We start from the raw sequence: 15,404 nt of genomic DNA, 5'->3' as shown, positions 1-15,404 counted from the left end.
CTTTCTGGTCCCCAGATTTCTTGAAAAAGCGAGAACAACAAGGCATAATGAAAATCCACCGGAAAAGAAGGAAGCGCCCCTTGAAGCAGAAAGATGAAGAGAGTGCCGTTGAAAAGACGCAACTCCCATTTTCTCATTAAAATGCTCTGGACATTTCTGACTTTGATATATTGACTATCATTTATAATACCTGTCTCTATATATAACAAGCTGCAAACACATTATTTATGAAAAATTAATGCTGCTGTTTCTCTTTTCTCTTCCCCTTGAAAGTTTGGTAGACAATATAAATTGAACTTTTAAATTCTTAAACTAATGCTGTGATCCTAGTTTAGTAGTGTAGTCATCGATGGGATTTATATCCCTATAAAAATTGTGAGCATTATGGAACATAAAGGCTGAGGTTTTGGATCCTCAGTATTCCTACTGAGATTTCCTATAGTAATCAAGAGCAGGGGTCTCCAAACGTTTTGGCCAGAGGGCCCCATGTAGTATCTGGCGCAGTGCTGAGGGCCGGAAAAAAATGTAAATACTAATAATACTAATACAGGTATTTATATACCGCCTTTCTTGGTCTTTATTCAAGACTTTATTCAAGGCGGTTTACATAGGCAGGCTATTTAAATCCCTGTAAGCATTTTTACAATTGAAAGAAGGTTCTATATTTCAAGAACCACAACATTCAGATGTTTCTTTCTGATCTGGTTTCACATTCTGGCCTCCATCCTCCCACGCTCAGAGCAGATGGAATAACTCGACTCAGCTTGTCAGCTGCTTCAAGGTCGTGCGGTGCCGGTGGCCTCGAACTGGCGACCTTGTGGATGTTATCTTCAGGCAAATGGAGACTCTACCCTCTAGCCCTTTTATATTAAAATATAAAATTTAAATAAATAAATTAGAGATGGAACTTAGATGAATGAATAAATGAATGAGTGGGCTCATTCACTTAGCCTCTCCAACCCTCAGAACACCCTCCAGATGCACTCAGAGCACAGCTCTGGTCATGTTCAGTCGAGTGGGCCAGAGGCTTTCAGGGGACAAGAGGCTGGCCACGGGCCGGATAGAGGCTCACTGTGGGCCGCATCTGGCCCGCGGGCTGGGGTTTGGAGACCCCTGATCAAGAGAATGACCTGAAGCTACTACCAATAATCTTGTAGTTACAGGTGTCTTACAGAATGATATAGGATCACTGAATAACTGTTACATTAAATGTGTAGGCTGATGTGGATTAAGGTGCGATGGTTTCTGTAACCCTTTGCCAAGGAAAGAGGCTGTAGAAAGTCCTAGGTTCAGGCCCTAGTCATGCAAGAATCCCTGAGAGCTGCTGCCCTAGAGTGGAGACAATAGATCCATCCACTAAAGTAGCAGTTCTCAAACTTACCATGGTCACGGCACCCTTCTTTCACAGCAGCACCTTCCTAGCTCTTCTGGGTGCTGCCACCTTGGATCGCATGAGATCTCGTGAGAATCATGTGAGATCTTGTACAATTTGAAATGGTGGTGCCCAGTGCAGCTGGGAAGTAGAGGCTGCTAGGGATATCCCATAATGCCCCTGTGAGTTCATTTCAGTGCTCTCAGGCACACAGTTTGGGAACCACTGTGCTAAGGGTACGATTTACAACATAGAAAGCTGTCATATACTATGTTCATAGTGTAAGGCTCCTATTCACCTGGATTAGACAGCCCATAACAGGTTTTTCTCCTGGGGAAGAAACTCCTATCGGCACCCTAAGAATAGATGTATTCCTTATTTGAAGAGTCAGTGGATACAATCCAACAATTGAGAATATACCTCACGGCAACCCCTGGTCCTGAAGATTTGTGTGTACCTCATGTTGTTTCTAAATTTCTGATTTAGGGCAGTGTTTCTCAACCAGTGGTATGTTTATCCCCAGCAGTACTTGAAGTTGTATCCGGTGGAACATGTGGGAACCCCCAGGCTCCCATTGCTTGGCGGCAAGACCAGCAATTAGTTGGCAACCTTCAGTCTCGAAAGACTATGGTATCGCGCTCTGAAAGGTGGTTCTGGAACAGCGTCTAGTGTGGCTGAAAAGGTCGATTGGGGAGTGACAATCCCTTCCACACTGGGAGCAAGTGCAGTCTGTCCCTGGCCTGTCTCCCTGGCTATGGGCCTTCCTTCTTTGCCTCTTAGCCTCAGACTGTTGGCCAAGTGTCTCTTCAAACTGGGAAAGGCCATGTTGCACAGCCTGCCTCCAAGCGGGCCGCTCAGAGGCCAGGGTTTCCCACTTGTTGAGGTCCACTCCTAAGGCCTTCAGATCCCTCTTGCAGATGTCCTTGCAGATGTCCTCTTGCAGATGTCATTGCAGAAGACCAGCAATGCAACACAACAAACAGTGGTAAGAGGCTTGGCTTGGCAGACAGCTCCAGCCCACCCTTTTTGTATAAGCCCTCCTGTTCACCCTCTTACTGGTATTTGTCACATCATATCTGGCCTCCCAACCTGGAAGTAATTCACAATGATGTCATCACCAGGCACTTTCAGTGGTACTTCTAATAGGTGGACCATGCAGAACGGTATGGTGGGGAACAAATGCTGATTTAAGGCAAATCTACCAACACAGGTTCTGAATGTGCTTTTTGTGGCTTGCTGAACTTGTACTGAAACTTTAATGCATCCAAGCTTTTCCACAATCCGATTCTGTGTGTACTTCCTTGAGGTGACATGTGTTGTCAAAAATGAAGCAAGATGGGACAGATTTGTGTGTAGATATATCTCAGCCAACCAGAATGATCACTTATAAATTAAATGAAATTGTATTGCCTTGAACCCAAAAAGTTATAATTATTCATTATGTATTTGGCCATGATTATGCCAATATGAAAGAAAAGTGCTGTAAATTGTTATATGAGAATATCCTACCAATTTAAGCTGAACCGTGCCCCTCACAGAGAAACCCCAACTGACCTATTTGGGGGTGGGGGAGAAAGAAGTAAGAAGTAAGAGTTGCAGAGTCTGAAGTCCTGAACTACCCCAAGAAAAAAAAATGTTTAGGATATAATCCAATATGTAATAATCCCAAACTGAGTTTGACGCAGTAAGTTGCCATGAGTAGTAAGGTAAAGCCACAGTATCTCTTTACCATTGATCTTTAAAAGAATGCCTTCTGAACTGAAAGTGATCACACAGCAGAGATATCATATGGAGGGGTGGGATGGGGGCACTTTCCTGCCTCCCTTTTGTGACTACATCCAATTTATTTCTTGAGACGATCTAGATCCTTGGTTATTATTTCAACATAAAAAGTAAATGTGCATTTTAATCTTTGAACACATTCAAGATCAGACCTTTGACCTTGGTGTGAATCTTGCTCCTCCCTTCCTGCACCAAAATCCTCATTGCTTTGCTTTTCCAAAACCTGAAATGGCCTCCTGTCACTCAGCCTGAACATCTGCATTTAGGAAATATATGAGAAGTTGGCTGTGGAACGAACGATGAGCTGTTTTTACATGTGTCCCATAGGGTGACAGTTTCTGATTGCTTGCAACACAGAATCAAACTAGATGTGCCCTTGGCCCTTGAATCTTTGATTTGGCCCTTGGCCTTTGAATCTTTGTCTTTTTCCACAAATAGCACTGGAGGTTGTGCCATATAGATTTTCAAGAGAAGAGGTATTATTTTATTTACGGTAGATAGCATCCAGGCGGCTTACAACTGGGCTCAAACTATAAGATTATAAGCACTACAAGATACTTCAGAGGCAAAAGATGATTTAAATCCCCTTTCATCTCCATAAGCCTCCCACTCCACAATAGATCTCCCTGGACCTGTTCTAGTGATTTCCTTGAAGCTGCTCTAATGATAGTATGTTTAATGAGGGGGGGGGGCGTGGAGGCTGCAGGAAAGGGGGATAGGATCTGGCATGTGCCACTGGATCCACCTCCTCTCACAGCTTCCCTGCCCCATTACGCCCTCTATGCACCTATTCTGCCCTCCACCCTCTCCAGCCTCTCTGACTAATTTACCTGCTACAGCAGACAGCAGGAGAGCCAACAAAATGCACAGGAAGGCTCCAGCCTTTGGCTACTGAGCCCTCTGCTGGAAAGTGCTTTATGATGCTTTTTTCCATTGCTTAGTGCCGGTGGAACACTCATTCTGCAAGCACTATTGGGCTGTCAATTGTGTATTTTCTTTGAGAGGAACCATGTCAATGCATGAACAGCTCACAACAAAAGTTCATGAGGCTTAAAAAAAAAATGTGTCAGAAAAATATATGCCCAAGATCATGGAAGTCACCACTGTGATAATCACAGACAGAGAAGCAACTTTTGTACAAGCTACAGAAAAAGCCATTTGGGGCCATACACATATCCATTTCTGGAACCATATTATAAAGGATGTAGAATGCTGGCTCTCAACACACAAGGGAGAAAAAAACTAATAGGAAAACGTGCAGTGACAACATTCATCAGCTCTTGGATTCTGAGAGTGAAAAGCTGGTTCTGGCATTGCCACCAAAACCGAAGGTGATGTGGAGAGCTGGCTTCATCAATTAGTTTGAGCGGAAGTAGAAAAAAGTTCTGATGATAAAGTGTGGCAGATGGCTCTTGGACAAGCATATATCAGGAAAGCTGTGGCCTTACGACAGCTGTATCTGAAAGCATGACAGCTGTGTCCTTGTGATAAGAAGCAGTCAACATGGGGGAGATGGTCCTGGCTTTATACACTCTTCAGAAATTCCACCAAGAGGAAATTTTGAGAAGACTGATGGGCATTGGGAATTTCCACCTCTCAGCCGAACATAATAGCTGAAAATTATACCCTGATGATATATTGAGTTTCCAGGAGGCCACAGGCACTCTATACAGCAGGGAATGGTGAAGATGGAAGAGGTGCCTGCACTGCGGAGTGGAGACTGCAAATCAAATATCGTCTGGCTGATTTAATAGGGCAGGAAAACTGCATGTTTTCGCAGGCACGATCTGGAAATTTCCTTATCAGAGGAAGTATGTGGTCAAGTTATTCCCAGCAGAAACATGTTCCAGAATTGTGATATGGGTACCACCAGTGGTACTTGAGGGGGTGTTGGTGGTACTTGCAGGACCCCTGAACCCCTGCCGCCTGGCAGCAAGACCAGGAACAAGACACAACAAACAGCAGCAGGAGGCCTGGCTTAGCAGGCAGAACACCAAAGCATGCTTTTCTGTTCCTGTGAAAGCTCTCCTGGCCACCCTGAGCCTCTTACTGTGTTTGTTGCATCGCATCTGGCCTCCCAATCCAGAAGTAACTGGTGATGACATCAACACCAGTTACTTCTGGTGGCACTTCAAATAGGTGGACCATGTGAAGTGGTACTGCGGAGGACAACCCTTGAGAGACAGTGTTCCAGAACATCCTATCGTATAATGGCAGCACAAAGATGTTTGCAGGGGGAAAGGCTACATCAGACAAAGGTGATGGATTCTTTGAGGATACTCAGATGAGAGGACAAACAGGAAAATCAGAATAAATAAACCAAAAGGATGAGATTTCCATGTTGGATGCATCAGAATAGAGCTATCAGAGTACAATATGCCCCTGTTGTCAACTGTACAGGGTTGGACGCTGTGAACAGGGTTGTATGAATAGGGTGACGTGGGGGTGACAGCACCTCTTCTGCAGCAGGAGGGATGATGTCACCGGTGGGAGCACTTTTTCAAAGGACCTTAGCTGAAAAGAAGCATTTGATTCAGCAACAGGCAAAGTGAGCAATGTGCCTAGGAACAGAGGTTAAAGTCTAGCCCATCACCATCCTGAAGTCTTTCAGAAAGACAGTACATAGTCACAGTAGCATAGCTGAGGCCAGCTCAACAGTACCATGTGGTTCCAAGCAGCACTCTGTGTCTCCCGGGGGGGGGGGGGTGGCATTCTCAGCATGCTTGCTGGAAACTAAACTGGCTGGCCTCTCAGCAATTGCGCCGAGAATTGCTGCAGGGGTGGTGGTTAGTAGGACCTGCTTGGGATCTCTGCAGCAGTCATTCTCGGTGTGCTTCCTGGAAGCAAAGACTCCACAGGTCGATGAAAGTGTCGACCCAATGTGCGGCGGCAGTGAAGAAGGCCAATTCTATGCTTGGGATCATTAGGAAGGGTATTGAGAACAAAACGGCTAGTATTATAATGCAGTTGTACAAATCGATGGTAAGGCCACACCTGGAGTATTGTGTCCAGTTCTGGTCGCCACATCTCAAAAAAGACATAGTGGAAATGGAAAAGGTGCAAAAGAGAGCGACTAAGATGATTACGGGGCTGGGGCACCTTCCTTAAGAGGAAAAGCTACGGCGTTTGGGCCTCTTCAGCCTAGAAAAGAGACGCCTGAGGGGGGACATGATTGAGACATACAAAATTATGCAGGGAATGGACAGAGTGGATAGGGAGATGCTCTTTACACTCTCACATAACACCAGAACCAGGAGACATCCACTAAAATTGAGTGTTGGGAGAGTTAGGACAGACAAAAAAAATATTTCTTTACTCAGCGTGTGGTTGGTCTGTGGAACTCCTTGCCACAGGATGTGGTGCTGGTGTCTAGCCTAGACGCCTTTAAAAGGGGATTGGACAAGTTTCTGGAGGAAAAATCCATTATGGGGTACAAGCCATGATGTGTATGTGCAACCTCCTGATTTTAGAAATGGGTTATGTCAGAATGCCAGATGCAAGGGAGGGCACCAGGATGAGGTCTCTTGTTATCTGGTGTGCTCCCTGGGGCATTTGGTGGGCTGCTGTGAGATACAGGAAGCTGGACTAGATGGGCCTATGGCCTGATCCAGTGGGGCTGTTCTTATGCTCTCCCAGTGACCATGTGAGAATTGATGTGGGGATGGTGGGTAGGTGAAGGACCTGCCTGCTGCCTCTACAGCAGTCCAGAAGTAATTGCTATAATGTCATCATGTCACTGAAATTACTTCTGGGTTGGAGGGGGCAGGGTTGGAGGTGGCGGTGGAGCGAGTGGTATGCCCTGGAATGACACATTGGCCAGCTACACAGCTGCATAGTCATGGTATGTTAAGGTTGAAATTCTATTCAGATTTACTGGGAATAAGTCCTATTCAACACAGTAGAAGAGCTGATGTAAGCACCCTAATATACCTTTTATATTTATCAGAGATATTTTATTCCTTTTTCCAATTTTTATACATTTGCTTTAAACTACTGCAACCCACTTCAAGACCTTGATGAAATGAGGAGATCTTTAATAAGATTGAACATAGAAATACCATAAGTTCTCTTTATATGCAAATTTGCTGCCTGCGAATTCACTTATCTGCGAGGGGCAAAATTGCCACCTATCTCTCTGTGATAGATAGATAGATAGATAGATAGATAGATAGATAGATAGATAGATAGATAGATAGATAGATAGATAGAGTCTATCTATCTATCTATCTGTGACTCTGTTCTCATTATCTGCTAATACTGTGCTGATGCCGCAACAAATGGGCATTGATATTAGCCTGTGAAGAATTGTCGGACACATTTGTGTCCACTTCCAGACTTGCCCCACCATCTTGGGCACCATCTCGGGGACTCCAGCTGAACCTTCACAACCCTGGCAATGGAGAGGTCTCTGGAAGGCTACCTGAAGGTTGTCCTGGGGCTGGGGCAAGCCAAGGGAAGGAGCCAGGAGACAGGTGGAGGAGGCGGACAAGTGAAGCAACCCTTTCCCCATTGCTGATCTCTGAGGCCTTGTGGTTGAACGAGCAACCTTCAACAAGTTGAGGGACAGCTAGCATGGAGAAATCACCATCACCATTGCCCCAACCTTCAACAAATCATGGGATATCCAGCACGAAGGAGGAAGCTTCAGATGTTGGAGATGTGGATGAGCCCTCGCTATCACCCAGCCCCATATACTTCAAATGAAGATTCAGTTTCATAAAGTTCATAGAGTGTACAGCGAAGAGGGTCCCCTGGAACCTAACCCCATTTTTTCATAGGCTCAATGATTCAGTATTTGATTCAGAACCTAACCCTAGCAGATAAGTGGTAGGAGAAGAAAATCCTCTCGTGAAGAATTTTAAAGTGGCTATTCAGGCATGGCTATGGTATTGGGGGGGGGGGGACACACATGATGGATTTCTGCACTTTTAAATCTACCTCCACACTACTGAATAGGACATAATCACTCTGCCATAATCACTCTGGCAGCAACTGTTACCCTGCAGATGTCTGATCTTGTCTGATGTCAGAAGCTAAGCAGGGTCAGGCCTGGTTAGTACTTGGATGGGAGACCGCCTGGGAATACCGGGTGCTGTAGGCTTATACCATAGTCTTTCGAGACTGAAGGTTGCCAACCAGCCAACCAACTCTGACTGACCATGCTGGAAGCCTGCTTCATTGTACCACCTGGGTGGGCCTCAGTACTCTTGGCAACAGTAGCACCCAATGTGCCATCGGGGACAGGCAGTATAGATAAGGGCTCCTATTGCAGGGCTTTGCACCATCGTCACCAGAAATCCAATGCTGTTACTATTCCTTTCTATAGAAGATTTACAGTATCTATTGCGATAACTCATAGGAGAAACTATGCTCCTCCACTATGCAAGTGCAAGGCAGTTGCATTTTTGATTGCTTTCCCCATTTATCAAACTTCAGGAATATGGAAACTAAGCTAGGCTACCATCCTTCTTCTTGAAATGCTACATTTCCACATGCAGGGAGGGCTTTAAAAAAAACACAGCTTGGTGAGAAGTAAGCTCCCAGCCTTCTAAATCACAAGGAGGATCTCTCCCTGGATACCACGTTTGCCACTGGAGACAAATGCTGCACACATGGGGTATCTGGGGTGACATTTGCTGGTGTGTTTTTGCTGCCACCCCCACATTCTTCATTCATGTGGTGAATAACCAATGAAGAGGGTATCTCTTTCCTCTCAGCCTGAGAGGGGGTATGAAAAAGAATGAACATGAAAAAGAATGGTGGTTGTGGAATCCTTGCAGAAGAAGCTGAATCAAACAATAGTGAAGCCAAGGACTGTACTGAATATAATGTGGGCATCAAGTGCTGCAAATGTAGATGCTGAAGAACCTAAAGCCACCAATGACATTTAAATAACACAGCGCAAAGTGCCAATTATTTCAGTCACTGTTTTCTCTGCCTTATCAACCAGGGGTTTCTTTTCTGTAGTTTCTTTCATTGTTCTATCCCTTCACTCTCTTCAGCCTCTTCCTTATAAATCAAGGATGATGACAGAGGTCTCCTCAGTGTGGAGAATAATCTCCCTTTGCAAGAGTGGGCTCTGTATCAAAAAGCTTTTTATTACGTACAAACCGACTTTCTCCAGCTCGCCTTGATGAAAAGTGTGAAGATGACGCATCCTTTTAAAGCCAGCAGATGAAGCAAGCGTGGCATTTTTATGCACACATAATACAAAAGCACAGTGGGTTGAAAAATATTAACAACAAGAACTCTTTGAAACATGTGGGGGTTTGGGAGGGAAAGGATGGCAGGGCTTTAATTTGTTCTCCTTCCTGCCTTATTGCTTGACATGTGAAAACATGCAGGATACACTGAATGCAAATGACTTTTTCAAGCAAATAAATAAAAAGAAAACTGAGGTGTAAGCAAACCCGGCTTACCCCGTGATGAATCAAGTGTGGGATTGGAACACAGAAGGTCTATAGCAATTTCTACTCAGGAAAAATGTCATCCTTAATACATATGAAAGTTGAAACTTTTTCTTGGACCATGTCAGCACCCTGTTATTGTTGATGCCAGTTGTACAATCTGGGTGGCCAGGACCATCAGTGGTCAAGGACGCTGCTGATGGAGAGGTGTCCAGGATGCAGATTGAGAGCCTTGCTTAGGAGTGCAAAGAGGAACCCAAGCAGCCTCAGATGTAGCCAGGGGAGAGGGTTAAGCCACCTGGCTTTTTCCTCCTGCCTTCTCCTCCTCTGAAGGATCATAGGCAGCCACCCTCACAGGGTATATGCCTACCCTTACCAAGCTCCTCATCGGCTGCTGGGGAACCTTCATACACAAGCACCTCTGGTCTTCACCTCACCTCTTCCTGCCCTTGCCCTGACGCACGTGTTGCTCCTTTCACAGACCCTGATCCTGATGGGAGCTGCCTCTGCCTGCCTTGTTGTCCTGCTGGCTCTAGTGGCAGGTCGCAGAGGCTGCAGCAGTTTGGCCACATTGTTGGTCTGTTATCTGGTGGGAGTGTGGCCATCTGCCACCCAGGTGCCTCGCAGCAAGCTTGGGGGCATCATGCACTGACTGCATTAGCCAGGTGGACTTACCCCAGCAGGTCCATCAGCAACTGTGTTGTACCTGGGGGATGCTGTGCCCAGACCACCCAGTGACAGGGTCAGTTACAAAGACCGCCAATTGTCAGGGGTTCAGCAGGATGGCCCAGGAGGGCCAGAGATGAGGACTGTCCTGGACACCAATTATCCCTATTGTGAATATGGGCCACGTAAACTGCATGAGCGAAATTGTAAGCACCTTAACACTTGTCAAAAACAAAAGATTTTTTAATCAGAGAATAACCCTGTGTTGAAAAGGGAATTCATGAGCAGCCCAATCCTGAGCTGCCCAGTGCGCAGAGCTACCGTGTTGCCAAAATGGCTGCTGTGGCATCCTGAGCACAACCTGGCAGCCGCCAATGGCTCCTGGGGGGGGGGGCTTTCATCCCCTTCTCCAGTGTAAGGGAAGCAGCCCTGCAATGGGGCTACTCAATTCTATGGCAGCTCTGGAGCTGCTACAGAATCAGAGAGTCTCATGTTGAACCACATGCTCCGACATGGGGCTCAGGATCCAGTGGAGCCAAGCTCCACCTGTCTTGCCCTCCTCCCACCTGCTCCCTCCCCTGTCACATCTCCTCCCCACCCTCTGCCCACCTTCCCCATCCTAGAATGCTTTCTCCCTGCCTCACCCCATACCCCACTCACCTTTCCACTGCCAGGCAGTCCAAGCGACCACTGGGCAGCGGAATGCAGGCCCAGCACCAGAGCAGGTCTAACTCCAGCATTGGGCCCAGGGTAATGGCTTGCAAACATGCCTTATGACACGTTTGCGGCAGTGCATGCCGGCGGTGAGCCAGCACTCAGGGCTCTGGATCAGGTCCTAAATTGTGTGTGCCTTGGGGAGGGGGGAGAATTTAACTTCACTGCTATTATATAGAAATACAGGTGGAGCCTATTTATCCACGTTAGACTCGTTGCGATTAACAAAAAAGGCATTGTGCTAAATTCCATAGAGTTAGGCAAATATGCTGCAGGCTGACACTTCCAGATGGAAGGAAACTAAGGCAGCTGTTCTCAATCCCCTCCCCTCTGCTGTCCTCAGCCCTCCCCGTTGCCAGCTGTCCTGCTTCTTTCACAGGTGGGATGCTGACCTTTTAATAGTCCAGTCCTATGCGTTTCTGCTCAGAAGTAAGTCCCATTGTAGTCAATGAGGCTTACTCCCAGGAAAGTGTGGAGAGGACCGTAGCCTTGCTGGGCTGTTTTGTTTCCGTAGGCTGGAGTATGGAGAGCCTGCATGGGGGGGGGGGGAATTCAGCAAACACTCCCTGGGTTTTTTTAAGCAATCCCCTCTGTTGCTACTGCACCTGCCCTGTGTGTGTGTGTGTGAGTGAGTGAGTGAGAGAGCTCCACCTTGCTGCACATGCTCTGGCTACAGAGGTTTTCTGCCCCCCCCCCTTCAGCCTCTTTGCTGGCTCAGGGTCTCCAGGAGTGTTACTGTTCCTTTGCAAGGGGAACCTCTTCCAAGGCTCCAGGGCTATTTCCTGGTCTGGGTGAGGCGGAGCCTTTTTACAGTGTTTTGGGCTGCCTGGAAATGGAACAGAGGCCTGGGCAAAGGAGGCAGATAATCTGTGAATAAATAGGTTGCACCTGTATTATTTCTACTGTGCATTTTAAGATCTTGGAGGGGAAAAAATCATTCTCCATCATCTCTATATCTGCCTTTACTACAAGTTCCATCTGCATTCAGAATACTTCTGAACATTTCAGTGCAAACAAAACAAATAATTAAAATGCAAAGAAAGAGAACAAAAACCAACCACCACCCAACTGTTAAAATTAGCTTCCCGGATTCCTACAGATTGCATGCTCTCATTCTATCAGTACCAAAAAATACTGTGTATTCATTTGTATCTTTGTTGTTTGTGAATTACTTGCTGAAAAAGATACCAGTTGTGTCTGTGCTAAACAAAAGTGAGGATTTCCTTGCCCTGAAGCAATTTTCAACTGAGCTCACATTTATGTCTAATGAATCACATGTGATTAATAGCAAAGGTTATATAGGAGTCACTGTTACCATTAAATTTAAGTATACTGTCAAATTAAGTTACCATCAAATTTAAGTATTCCCATCACCAGATCAGCACCTCTTGGTAACCTGCATTCTGATGCTCAAAGTACTGGAATTTGGTCATTTGTCACTCTAAGAAAATACATTCCAGCATTAACAGTTCATTACCATCAAAGCCACTGATGGGGGGACGTGGTTATCTATGTCATATTACACACTGTTGGGAAGACAGTGCAACAGTCCAGCTACGATCTCAGTGTGCAGACAGCTGAGTGGTTGGTGCTTAAACACTAGATGGCAGCATTTCACAACATACCACTTTTTTTCACCCTGACAGCCCAATTCTGTGCATGTCCACTTAGAAGGCAGTTCTACTGAACTCAGTTCTACTGAAGTTCAGTCTACTGAACTTCCTGGACACCCAGGAAAGTGTCCATAGGATTGCAGCCTCGGTCTTCTTTCTCTGGATCCACAGTTGTGTTATCCACAACACTGTATAGCTTCTTTTTTTTGAAAATGATCCCTTGTGGCTGGTTGATTGAGCTGACCGTAAGTTGAAAAACACTCCACATGCCCAGGTCTTCTGTGGGAAAACAGCAGTGTTTGACCCATGGAGGGAAGGTAGGGGAATCCTTTAAGGACTCTACAGGACTGGCATATCTGTGATGCCAGGTGAAGCATTTGCCACAATCGAGAAACTGGCAAGAGGAACAGAGGAGGGTGGAGAGAGCAGAGTGTTGCACTCCATTCTACTCCAACAAAATGCCACAGAAGGGGATTATTATTTGGTGCACTGTCTCGGGTGTCTGGAGTGATCCTTGGAAATCCACTAGCTCTATTCCCCCCCCCCCCCTCAAAACTTCTTCCAATTTTAGCCAAAATTGTCTCCCTTCTGAAAACAGTTACTAATAGGGCCACAACTAATAAGGGGACCCACTTAAGGGAAGAGTCACTTCCAGGGGGTTTGGCTTGGGGCTGTGACGAGGGAGGAAGGGTGAGACCTCCCACTGTGGCCCAATTGAAATTGCAGCTCCACAACTGGCTCTGGAGACAGAAAATATCCTTAGGTGCTCCAAACATCAAGCTCCCATTTATCCCATCTAGGTTGTCCCTGAAGCAGCGATCACCAGACCTGGAACACGTGAAGTAGCAAGGAAGTAAGACAGCATGTTTGATCATGTATAGAGTGCTTCTCCATCACCACTACCAATGAGTCAGCCCACATGCAAACATACTCCAGCTAGGAAGCAAGTCCTTCAAGCACTCTTGAGGTCCAAGAATTTTCTTTTTTGAAAATGACTCACATGTTGCCCTGGCTCACCACGGGAGTCTCATCCTTTTTTAAATGAAGCCTTGAGTGACTGGAGAGAGAAGTTTTAGTATTTGCCAGATAAAGCAACCTTGATCTAACTAAGCTTTTCTTCCTGACAAGCAGATTAAAACCCTTCTAACAATTTATGCTCTCCTTCCAATCAGGTATAGCCTGCTTCAGTTCCTCTACATCTCAAAGACAGGGTGACCAGATACAATGGAGGACAGAGTGCCTGTACCTTTAACCACTATATAGAAGAGGGAATTTTGGCAGGTGTAGCTTTTTCAACCCTTCCATGTTGAGCTGCACCTGCCAAAATTCCCTCTTCTATACGATGGTTAAAGGTATAGGTACTCTGTCCTCCACTGTATCTGGTCACCCTGCTCAAAGATCAAGAAGGTCATCTCAGAGGAGCTCATTTCACATAAGTCTTTCCATTCACTGATGAGCCAAGTGTGCTCAGAAAAGGCAGAAAGGAAGTAAAATGGGTATAAACCACACTCTGCTCTCCTCAGCTTCTGTATCACAACCTATACCACAACCAGAGAGGACAAGTTGTTTGCTTAAAGGAGCTGATCAGAGCCAGAGACATCACTACAGTCTGTAATGTAAGATAATTTATCATTTCACATTTTGTTTGCAATCACCAGCAGAGCTGATAGACCAGGAACCATAAACAGAAATTTTCCATTACGGTACCTGTCATTACTATTTAACACCGGCATTGGACTATTTTACTCTCTACACTAATCTTGAAATGAGGTCATGTTTGAGACACCTCCCATCTTTACAAGACTGGTCAGTCCATATCATCATCATCAGCTTCATCATCCCAAGGCTCCTGTTCCTAGAGAACAAAAAGCAGGGAAGAGGGTAGGACAAGTGCAGAGCTGAAGGTGAGACCCCTGTGATTACTATTTGCAGGAAGCTGGAGCATGGAGGTTGCCAACACATGGTGGCACAGATTGAGTTGCCCTGACATTCTCCAATATTGTGGGTGTGCCTCTCCAGGAATGTTGCACATTTCCAGTGAGGCTTCAGAGCTATATCAGAAGCAGGGGATGTTCCCATGCAAGGATCCTTAAGTCTGCACTAAAAATAAGTTGGTGCAATATGGTATGGGGATTCCCTGCAATGCTGACACCACTTATCCCTGCTGTATGAGACCACAGCTCCAGACAGGCTGAGGTCTACCATGGGCTTGTCAGTGGAAAGTAAAGACTTACTTTCAAATACATTTCAAACACAGCAGCCCAATCCCTATATACTGAAAATGCCTGATTGCCTTCAATTCAACTCAGGGTCCAATCCTATTCAATTATCCAGTACCAGTGCTGCTGTGCCAATGGGGCATGCACTGCATCTTGTGGTGGGGCAGCAGTCACAGAGGCCTCCTCAAGGTATGGGAACATTTGTTCCCTTACCTTGGGGTTGCATTGCTGCTGCACCAGTGCTGGAAAATTGGATAGGATTGGGCCCTCAGGCTGAAATCCTACACACACTTTCCTGGGAGTAAGCACCATTGAACATAATGAGACCTACTTCTGAGCAGACAGGCATAGAATTGCACTGTTCTTCTCAGATGTGCGTAGAATTGTAGCCTGTGACTGGTACAGACCTGATATTGCTGAAATATTCTCTTTCTTTTCTGCTCAATTTATTATACATTTTCAATTACTGTGACAAAGTGTGTGTTGGGAGGAATTAAAACCCTCTATGGAGTAAATTGCTTACTTGATTTTGAACTTTTGCCCTTTGTAAGGATTTAAGTGCCTGGCCGTTTTCATCTCAATTAGGCATATGTGTATTTACATTTTTACAAATGTATACGTTTTCTCCATA

At 45.7% G+C, this 15,404-nt stretch overlaps 1 protein-coding gene across 3 annotated transcripts in view; it reads left to right on the top strand.

The window, feature by feature from the left end:
- TFPI (tissue factor pathway inhibitor) overlaps nt 1–1,964 on the top strand; it is a 46,908-nt gene extending 44,944 nt beyond the window's left edge. For all 3 annotated transcript variants that reach the window (XM_066635324.1, XM_066635306.1, XM_066635315.1), the window contains exon 9: nt 16–1,964. In XM_066635324.1, the coding sequence (XP_066491421.1) occupies nt 16–140 (125 nt within the window). In that variant the 3' untranslated portion in view covers nt 141–1,964. The remainder of the gene's footprint in view (nt 1–15) is intronic.
- Nucleotides 1,965–15,404: the final 13,440 nt, after the last annotated feature.

This window comes from Tiliqua scincoides, chromosome 1, assembly GCF_035046505.1.
Source record: "Tiliqua scincoides isolate rTilSci1 chromosome 1, rTilSci1.hap2, whole genome shotgun sequence".
Lineage (NCBI taxonomy): Eukaryota > Metazoa > Chordata > Lepidosauria > Squamata > Scincidae > Tiliqua > Tiliqua scincoides.
Note: the sequence above shows the minus strand (reverse complement) of the source record. Positions and strands in the feature narration are given on the sequence as shown.